This window comes from Colossoma macropomum, unplaced genomic scaffold (genome assembly GCF_904425465.1).
Source record: "Colossoma macropomum unplaced genomic scaffold, Colossoma_macropomum, whole genome shotgun sequence".
Classification (NCBI taxonomy): domain Eukaryota; kingdom Metazoa; phylum Chordata; class Actinopteri; order Characiformes; family Serrasalmidae; genus Colossoma; species Colossoma macropomum.
Window position 1 is genome coordinate 36,628,154 of NW_023494788.1, and position 10,167 is coordinate 36,638,320.

The 10,167-nt window shown below is 40.7% G+C and overlaps 1 protein-coding gene across 1 annotated transcript; it reads right to left on the reverse strand.

The window, feature by feature from the left end:
• Positions 1–911: 911 nt before the first annotated feature.
• Positions 912–9,768, reverse strand: spata4 (spermatogenesis associated 4). The gene is made up of 6 exons (XM_036567746.1): positions 9,558–9,768; positions 8,109–8,238; positions 7,032–7,150; positions 6,264–6,484; positions 3,853–3,957; positions 912–997 (listed from the first exon to the last, which is right to left on the reverse strand). The coding sequence occupies exons 1-6, from the start codon at positions 9,656–9,658 to the stop codon at positions 912–914; spliced, it is 762 nt and encodes a 253-aa protein (XP_036423639.1). The 5' UTR covers positions 9,659–9,768.
• Between the last annotated feature and the right edge of the window lie 399 nt (positions 9,769–10,167).

Sequence of the window (10,167 nt, forward strand, 5' to 3'; positions counted from 1 at the left end):
GATTCACGAAAGCTTTCTTAAGAAAAAACTTGCGAAGGTTCTTAAGACAAACACTAAGTAGTTGTAACACTGTTCTTAAATGCAATCTTTGCAAAAAATCTTAAGTTTTCAGATATTCTAAGCGAATCGTAATGAGTTCTTTTAGATTTTCTTAAGAAAATCTTCTTTGTTCTCTTCATTGTTTTCTGATATCAGCTGTGTTGCATTTTACAGCTTAGCATAAACAAATTTCGAATTTGTATTAACTGTTATTTCCATTATTTAATCTGCTCAGAGGAGCAAAATGGAGGAAATACATCAAACTAAGTGTTAAAAAAATGTAAGCAACCAAGATCTAGAGGTGATGGAGGAAGAAATAGCCAACAGGAAAAAAATCTCTAATAAATAAAATAATTGTGGGGTGACGGTGAAAAGCAAGAGACGAGGATGGGGAGTAGCAGATGCAGCATCCGTGTTTCATAAATTTAGATGCTTGCCTGGTCAACTCTTACAGTCTAAGTGCGATGCTATCATAAGATTAGGAACACATTTAAGAACATATTTTTTATGTTACTCTTAACAGAAAGAGAATTCTTAAGAAGTTTTTTTGAAGAACAGCAATTTTTCATAACCTTTCTCTTAAAAATAAAGTTAAGAAAAATACACATATTTAAGAAGATTTTCTTTTTAAAGACACTTTCGCCCTTGATTCTCTGTCCCCATGGTGATAGGATGTTCACTGAGAAATAAATCAAGCCTTTTGGAAATGTGCAAACGGACATCTGGCCTACTTCAAAATCAGCTGGAACATGAATACAGTAATTTAGTTCATAATTTAATATCATTTCCCCAAAAGATCTCCTCCTTAAATGGATCAGAAGAAAATAAAAGTATTCAGAATGGAAGTTGTATGGTGCATTTTGAAATCCTCTTCAGGACAGCAGGCCTGGCGTGTCCACTTGCCAGTGTCTGATCTCTCCAGAGTGTAGTTTGGTTTTGACCCCAATCACTGCTGGATCTGGACAGAAACACAGATCAGAGTTATGATCCTCCTGAACTAGTAGAGTCAAAAAAGTAAGTTAATCTTGCTTTTGTGGGACAAAACATACATATACAAAGTATGTACCTTTCCAGTGTCCACTAAATGGCCAATGTATTTTACCAACGTTCTCCTCTTTTGATATAAACTGGTCCTAATCTTGGGTAGTGCTTACATAAGCAGTATCCTCACTGTGGCGTGCGCCCGCCCACCGGGCCCCGGTGGCGGCCGTGAGAGCCTGCTGGCCTTGCCGAGGTTCGTCGCCGCTCGGTGTTCGGGCCCCGCCTTCCGCCATTGGGGCCCGTGGGGCGGGTGCATGCCACATACCCGCATCACCCAATGCCACATACCCGCAACACCCAAAGCCGTCGCACACCAAACAACACAAACTCAAACAAACCAAAACCAAGGATACACTGGCCACTTTTCAGTGGCTTCAGACAGACTTTTCAGTCCTACTTCAGTCCTTCTCTTCACTAAGCTTTTCAGCTCTTCAGTCCTCTGTTGCTGCTCGTCCCTCTCTCTCGCTCTGTTTCCGCCGCTTGGTGTTCGGGCCCTGCCTTCCTGCAGGCTCTCGCAGCCACCATCGGGGCCCGGGGGGCGGGCGCATGCCTCACTCACCAATCACAAGGCTGATACGGTTTGCCCTGCCCACACAAGTTCAACAAAACTGTGTTCCCCAACGATCTCTCAGTGTTTGATTCAGAAGAGAGAAGGCTAACTACCAAGCAAAAGCTAACCTAGAAAGCAAAACTGAGCTAGTAAAAATGTCCAGTTGTCCGTTTGTTCGGTCAGTGGGTCACACCACAGCACTACACTTTTAGAAATAAAGGTTCTGTGCAGGTACATTTTTCGTTCATCAAGGTACAAACAATGTAAATGTTCCTTCAAAAGGTACAACACTGGTTTTAAGGTCCAATTGTGTACCTTAAATAAGTTTTTCCAGGTGAAAAGTACATATTTGTACCTTTTTATAACCCACTGTGAGGGTACCACCCCAGTGACAAGAGGGGCTTCGTACATTTTTTCTCCGAGTGTATTGTGTTTAGTTCTGCTTCAGTCACATAGCAGGTTGGGAGTGTTGGACTGAGGGATGTACACCATGCACGCTTATCAGTATATTAAGACCACAGCAATTTTTTAAGCCATCTTTTGGCTTAACACAATGTTAGTATCATACAAACAAAACAAAAAAAAATATGTAAGAATATATTCATAATCTTTCATTTTTATCATACAGGTAATATGTGGTGTTAAAGACCTGATCTGATCACAGAGCCACATTCAAAATGGCAAACTGGCAATAAGGTGTGAATGCAACCAGCACATAAATGTAATAACAAGCTAATAGTTCTATTTCAGCTCAGCAGGATTACACAAGCCAAACAAATAAAACGTTACAATATTCAGTGACCTAATGAGACATTTGATAATAGACCTCTTTGTCCCGATCAATCTATAATTTGTTCTTCACTCCTCATAATGAGGGGAGAGAAAAGAGGGCAACTTGGCCAATAATTTCCAGTTAAACACCAACATAAACAGTCACATTTTAAAATAGTAGTGGAAATAAAAGTAAAATAACACATTTATTTCAAAAGAAAAATAATGGCCTCCTGACACATTCTACTATTTAACTATTTAAATATTTAACTTTTAACAAGGCATGCACAGTAATCAGGATGATATGATGACTGAGATTAAACACTTTACACTCCACGTAACAAGTTCTAAACATTAAAAATATTTTTAGGTTTAAAATGAACGTTCTGGAAAGACATTTGTTCATAGGCATCAACTTATTTAAATTTGTCCTAAAGGTTAAGCACTTAAGCATAAAACTTTAGATCAAAATGTCTTTAAGATTATGAAGAACATACATTCAGATGGGTCTTAACATTTGACTGGCACTACATTAGGAAGCTGGGGCCTTATTACAGAAACTTCTTATCTTTTTATCTCAACTTAAGATCTGACAGGTCAAGATAAGATTTTCCACAAATTCGTCTCACAGAAGCAAATCTGATCTTAATTTAGTAATTTTATCTGAGACATAAACAAAAACTCAATATATTCATATTATTTAGCCAGACAGCTAGCTACCCTTACTAATGTAGCTAAAAAAGGTCAAAAAATATTAAAGCGTGATAAACTTGAAGGTAAGAATATTGTGAAAGTGCCCCCTGCTGTTTATCAGAGAGTCGCCACTCCGCAGTTTCAGTCTACATTTTCCAAACGCTTTAGCCGAGTGTGCCTACACGTTCAGCTCTGTCTCCTCATTATTCAGCACCATCACTGTAATATTTTATCATCAACATTAACACACGAAGGTAATAAGAGGGGACGGTGGAGATTGTGTGTCTGCAGTGTCTGAGATTTTTAAAACACAGTTAGAAAAGTAAAACATCTCATAAGTGAAAGCAGCGTTTTACAGTATAAATAAATGTAGCGTCATTATGCTATTAGTGAACTATGCTGCCTGACACAGCATAAAACAATACAAACAGATGGTTAAACAGAAGTTAAGACTCCTCTTGGGTCATCTTAAAAGTTAGGACAGTATTTAGGAGATTTAGTCTAGTTAGGATGTTTGTGTAATACTGTCTTCTTATCTGGAGTTAATGGATAAGATTATAACCTTAAGAACTGTTATTCTGTAATAGCTACTGTCCTAAATTCAGTCTGTACTGACGTTGTCATGGTGACTAAGCAGATAAGATTTCAGACTAAATAAGTTTCTGTAATTATGCCCCTGATGTCTTTAAATATGTAAGCATGGTTAAAAATACACAATTTGTGTGGTTATGGGTTTAGCGTTAGCGCTGTAGGCTTACTGCTGGTGCGGCTGGTCTTGGTGTAGAGGTCTGTGTCATTCTGGACGCTGGTGGGGGGCAGTCTAACAGCCTGCTCGCACAGCGTGGGCTTCACACCGAAACGCTCTGTCAGGGAAGAGCAGGCAAAATCACCAGTAATTAACATTACCTCCGTAATGGAACAGAAACATCTTGAGTCCTAGAAATCTGATCTGAGATGTAGCTCAAAATATTTTTTTTTTCATTTTCCTATGACTGAGTGCAAACACCACACAGTGGTTAGCTAGTTAGTAAGAGATGCTCACAGTGGAAGCTAATGGGGATCTAAACAAGATGATTCAGACAAACATGTTGTTGTTACAAATGTACAGGGCAGAGTTCACCATTTGTATCTGGAAAGGCCCAGATTACCTTTATTCCAACCATACACCTCAATCAATTGTTTGAAGACTAGATATACAAGAATCAGATGTGCTTCTGCTTGATTATAATGAAAACTTGCAGCCTCCCTGTCCCTTTGTGGATCAGATTAGTGACCCTTGCTGTAGGGCGGTGGCCAAGCCTCTACGGTGTGGAACATGGAGGGCATGTAGGCTGTTTAAATAGACCTACAGTGTTCAGGGAGCAGAGCATGTGGGATGTGTAGGGTACTAAAATGCACAAAGTGCATGTAGAGTGTGCAGGGTCTTAAAAAGCACATAGATCCTGTAGACCGTTTAGGATGTGGAGCATTTAGGATATGGAGCAATCATGGTGTAAGGGATGTTAAAATGCGGATGGTGTGTTCAGGGTGTGGAGTGTTCAGCGTGTGGATGGTGTTAAATTGTGTGTAGTGTTCAAGGTGTGAAGTGTTTAGGGTGTGGAGGGTGTTAAAATGCATGTAGAGCATTCATGGTATGAAATGTTTAGGGTGTGAAGCGTTCAGGGTGTTGGTGTTAAAATGTGTGTAGAGCACTCAGGGTGTGGATGGTGTTACAAGGTATTTAGAGTGTTCAGAGCATAGAACGAGTTAAACTGCATGTAGAAAGTTCAGGCTATGAAGCATGCAGGGTGTGAAATGTTCAGGATGTGGATGGTATTGAAATGTATGTAGAGCGCATAGGGTGTGGATGGTGTAAAAAGATATGTAGAGTGTTCAGGGTGTACAGGGTGTTTAAATGCATTTTGAACGTTCAGGATGTGGAGTGTTCAAGGTGTGGATGGTATTAAAATGTATGTAGAGCATTCAGGGTGTGGATGGTGTTACAAGTCCCGCAAATTTGTTTTAATTATATTTTTTTCACCATGAGCCACACTACAGTTCCCAGCATGCACTGCAACATAGTGTTTGCTTCCACCCCCTCCACAACAACAATCTATAGGCCAGCACCCAGAAAAACAAAATACACCAAGTGTCTAGTTCAAGCGAATGAGCAGCTCTAAAAACCCTACTGTACACTCGGGATGTTTAAAGAGGTCTGAGAGTGATTTGCAGCTAATGTAGTCTATTGCTTTTTATAAAACAATTTTATTAGAACATTTATTAGAGTGTGCAGGGTCTGGAGTATTCTAGGTGTAGAGGATGGTAAAATGCATGTACAGCATTCAGGGTGTCGAGTGTTCAGGGTGTGGAGCGTTCAAGGTGTCGAGTGTTCAGGGTGTGGAGGGTGTTAAAATGCATGTAGAATGTATAGGGTCTGGAGTGTTCAGAGTGTGGAGGGTGTTAAAACGCATGTAGAGCATTCAGGGTGTCGAGTGTTCAGGGTGTGGAGCGTTCAAGGTGTCGAGTGTTCAGGGTGTGGAGGGTGTTAAAATGCATGTAGAATGTATAGGGTCTGGAGTGTTCAGAGTGTAGAGGGTGTTAAAATGCACGCAGAGTGTTCACGGTGTGGAGTGTTCAGGGTTTGGAGTGTTCAGAGTGTAGGGGGTGTTAAAATGCATGTAGCGTGTTCAGGGTGTGCAGTCTTCAGTGTTTGCAGTGTTTAGGGTGCAGAGTGTTCAGGGTATAGAGCGTTCAGGGTGTAAAGTGTACAGTGTGTAGAGTGTTCAGGGTGTGGAGTGTTCAGTGTATAGAGGGTGTTAAAATGCATGTACAGCATTCAGGGTTCGGAGTGTTCAGGATGTGGAGTGTTCGGGGTGTGGAGGGTGTTAAAATGCATGTAGAGCATTCAGGGTGTGGAGTGTTTAAGGTGTGTAGTGTTCAGGGTGTGGAGGGTATTAAGATGCATGTAGAGCGTTCAGGATGTGGAGTGTTCAGAGTGTAGAGTGTGTTAAAATATATGTAGAGTGTTCAGGCTGTGGAGTGTTCATGGTGTAGAGGGTGTTAAAATACATGTAGAGCGTTCAGGTTGTGGAGTGTTCAGGCTGTGGAGTGTTCATGGTGTAGAGAGTGTTAAAATACATATAGAGTGTTCAGAGTGCTAAGTGTGTATGGGAGCTCTGCTGTCTCTCACTGGGATGGCGGCTCCTCTCCTCTTTCCTCTGCTCCACATGACGGTGGATGATGGTCTGGATCTTCTGCTGTTTGGCTGTGATGTTGGGCTCAGCCATCTCTTCACTGAGCCGCAGGTTGTTCTTGATGGCTTTGGAGGCCGTTGCTCGAGCCACTATTGGCAGCTGCTCCTGGTAGCTCCGATCTGTGAAGTCCAGCTCCCCCTCCTGGACTGTTTTGATCCTGCAGGGGGCAGAAGGAAGGGTGGGCAAGCTTATTCAGGTCAGAAGTGCATGATGAAATGAGATAATGATTATTTCACATCCAATGAAACACATATTAGCCATTTTACATTTTACTGTATATTGAGGTGATACAATTTACTACTTTTAGTTCAAGGTACAAAACAAAAATCTGAATTATGAATTTTGACAACATCATTATCATTATCACAATACATGTAACGTAATATAGCATATGTCACATTTCATGCTAAAGGACTGGCCTAACCAAACATGTTAATGTGCCTAACAATGAAAGGGATAAAGTAGGCACCAATTAGCATGATATTATGTGCATAAAGTGAATCCATGGCGGATTGCTTTCATTAATTATTAGCAACGCTACCTTGTTTGAACTACTTTTTTAAATCACATTAAGGTGTAGAGGATGAAATAAATATTTTTATCCATACTGGTATGTGCAGCTCTAATTATTATGAGATAATTTTGCTGCAGCACAAGACGACTGCTAAGCAGACACCAAAAACTATCAAGGTGGTCACACCCACCTTTTGTTGGTCAGTAAGGTGTACATCTCCTGGACTAAAGCTTCTGCTGCTCCAGGTTTGCAGTGGATGGTGCCTTCTATAGCTTCTTTCACCAGGTTGAGGTGCTGCTTCATCAAAACCTTTTAAAAAAAAAACAGTAATTAATAACATATAATTACAAAAGCATCTTATTCTCAGTGAGAGGCATCATTTTAAGGAGTCCCTCTTCAATGAAACTCCTTAGGAGTCTGAAGAACCTCTAAGAAGAACCAAGACTCAAAAGGGAAAACGCCATAAAAGCATGAGGAAAAACCCCTGAGAGGAACCAAGACTCAAAAAGGGAACCTCTGTAAGACCATGAAGAACCACAGAGAGGAACCAAGACTAAAAAGGGGAACCTCGTAAGATCATGAAGACCCAAAAATAAGAACCAAAACTCAAAAGGGGAACCACCACAGTGTGGAACAAAGAATCAAAAGAGGAACCTCTGTAAGACCATGAAGAACCACAGAGAGGAATCAAGATTTAAAAGGGGAACCTCTGTAAGATCATGAAGAACCACAGAGAGGAATCAAGATTTAAAAGGGGAACCTCTGTAAGATCATGAGGACCCACAAATAGGAACAAAGACTCAAAAAGGCAACCTCTGTACGACCATGAAGAACCACAGAGAGGAACTAAGATTCAAAAGGGGAACCTCTGCAAGACCATGAAAAATCACAAAGAGGAGCCAACACACAAAAGGGGAACATCTGTAAGATCATGAAGAACCACAAAGAGGAACCAAGACTCAAAAGGGGAACCTCTGTAAGACCATGAAGAACCACAGAGAGGAACCAAGACTCGACATGAGAAACTGCATGAGAGCATAAGGAAGAACCACTGAATGGAACCCAGATTTAAAAGGAGAAACTCTCTAAGAGCATGAGGAAGAGCCACAGGGAGGAACCTCTAGGCCACATGAGGAAGAACCACTGATAGGAACCCAGATACAAAAAGGGAACCCTCCTCCAGGTCGCACATAAGTAGAATAGCTCCTGGCGGACGATGTGGTAGATCAGTTTATTAGCTGACAGTTTACATGTATGTGTTACTAACCTTCTCTATCTGAGTCCAGTTGGCCTGCTTGGTGGACAGTGATGACCCGTTGTTGTAGGAGTGCATGGGGAAATCTTCTGAGTAGAACCTAGAAAAGATCTCAGCCACAAGGTACCCATTGGAGAAGTCTCTGAAACAAGGGGAAAGTGTCATATTGATGGCTTATATGCTTTTTCATTCATTATTTCATTGTTTTAATAATCTTCTACAAAGTGCAGAACATACACATTTATAAAATCTATACATTGGGACCTACGTGGCTTAGCAATATGGAGAAATGTAATATTTATTTTTATAAGGTTACAATATTTTAGAGCACATTTTATTCCACAGTACAATAAAAAATTTCAATATCAGCCAAAAAAAAAAATCAGATAAACATCAAACATAAGGTTTCTATAGTTCTGTACATACTTCAGTGATAATCAGTAATATTTTCTCCTCTGTAGCCTGCATTGTTCCTGTAGTGCAGTCTTACAGTAATCTGTAATACTTGTGTAGTGTTGTGTAATAAACTACACTAATCAGCCATTACATTAAGTCCACCTCCTTGTCTAGAAGCACATTGTAGCTGTACAGTTACAGACTGTAGTCCATCTGTTTCTCTGCATACTTTGTAACCCTGTTCTTCAGTGCTCAGGACCCCCACAGGACCCCTCAGAGCAGGCATTATTTGAGTGTTGGGTCATTCCAGGCACTGCACTGACACTGACGTGGTGGTGGTGTGTTATGCTGGTGTGAGTGGATCAGACACAGCAGTGCTATTGACGTGTTTAAACATTGTGTCCACTCACTGTCCACTCTGTTAGACACTCCTACCTTGTTGGTCTGTAAAATCAGAGACGATAGCTCATCTGCTGTTTGTGTTGGTCATCCTCTAGTCCCTCATCAGTGGTCTCAGGACGCTGCCCACAGGACACTGTTGGCTGGATGTTTTTGGTTCTCAGTCCAGCAGTGACACTGAGGTGTTTAAAAACTCCAGCAGCACTGCTGTGTCTGATCCACTCACACCAGCACAACACACACTAACACAGCACCACCATGTCAGTGTCACCGCAGTGCTGAGAATGATCCACTGCCCAAATAATACCTGCTCTGTGGTAGTCCTGTGGAGGTCCTGACCATTGAAGAACAGGGTAACAAAGTATGCAGAGAAACAGATGGACTACAGTCTGTAACTGTAGAACTACAAAGTGCTCCTATATGGTCAGTGGAGGTGATAAAATGGACAAAGAGTGTAGAAACAAGGAGTTGGTTTTAACGTTATAGCAAGCTGATTGGTGTAAACAACTGTACAGCTAACAGACTAAATTACTGTAGCTAAAATTCCTGAAATTCCTGTAGATCTTTTAGCTTTGGGAACACAGCAGGCGGGAAAGGCAACTGCTTTACATTGAAAGTGTGACAAATGATCTAATGCATCCGTCTCCCTGCTTTGTTGTCACTGACCTGCGCAAATTCTTCGGAGAAAAGGACAAATCCAGACTTTGCAGCCACTTTAAAACCTCTCTGGGCAGGCCGGTCCTCTTAGGAGGCTGTGAATAAGCCATATCTGAATCTCTGAACCAGCAGGTAAACACACAGATAGGTTAATATTCAGTTAAACTATATTTATCCACAGATTCTAAACCTTAAACCTGCCCGAACTACAGTCAGTTCCTCAGTGTCTTTGTTTACACTTCCATGGAAACGAGAAAGTGAGCTGCTGCCACCTGCTGGTCAATAACTTCATTGCAGTTTAGTTTGATTTATCTTAGTAACATAATTAATAATTAATCTGCTTTCTCAGTGTGGTGGGGTTGATGACGCCCAGTATAAAATGAAAAAAAACCTTTTTTTTTTTTTCAATTCACTGAGGGTAAAGAACATTGAGGGAAAAGCAGGCTTGTTGTAGATTTATAGCTTAAATCCAGAAACTGTCACATGTAATGTATAAATGTAATTTAATTGAATAAAGTAAGCATATGGTTATGACTATTTTTGCTAAGCTATAAGAAATTCAGTTTCAAATAGAACATTTTGAGGGTTTTTTTTTTTCTCTTTTAAAGCAAAACGCAAA

What these genes read in the sequence shown, in the direction of transcription:
- spata4 (XM_036567746.1), bottom strand. Translation starts at nt 9,658, where the DNA reads ATGGCTTATTCACAGCCTCCTAAGAGGACCGGCCTGCCCAGAGAGGTT. An exon ending in GGAGAGGAGCCGCCATCCCA is followed by an intron (nt 3,958 to 6,263) that starts GTGAGAGACAGC and finishes CTTCCCTGACAG; the next exon opens with AGCGTTTCGGTGTGAAGCCC. An exon ending in CAAGACCAGCCGCACCAGCA is followed by an intron (nt 998 to 3,852) that starts GTAAGCCTACAG and finishes GTTTCTGTCCAG; the next exon opens with ATCCAGCAGTGATTGGGGTC.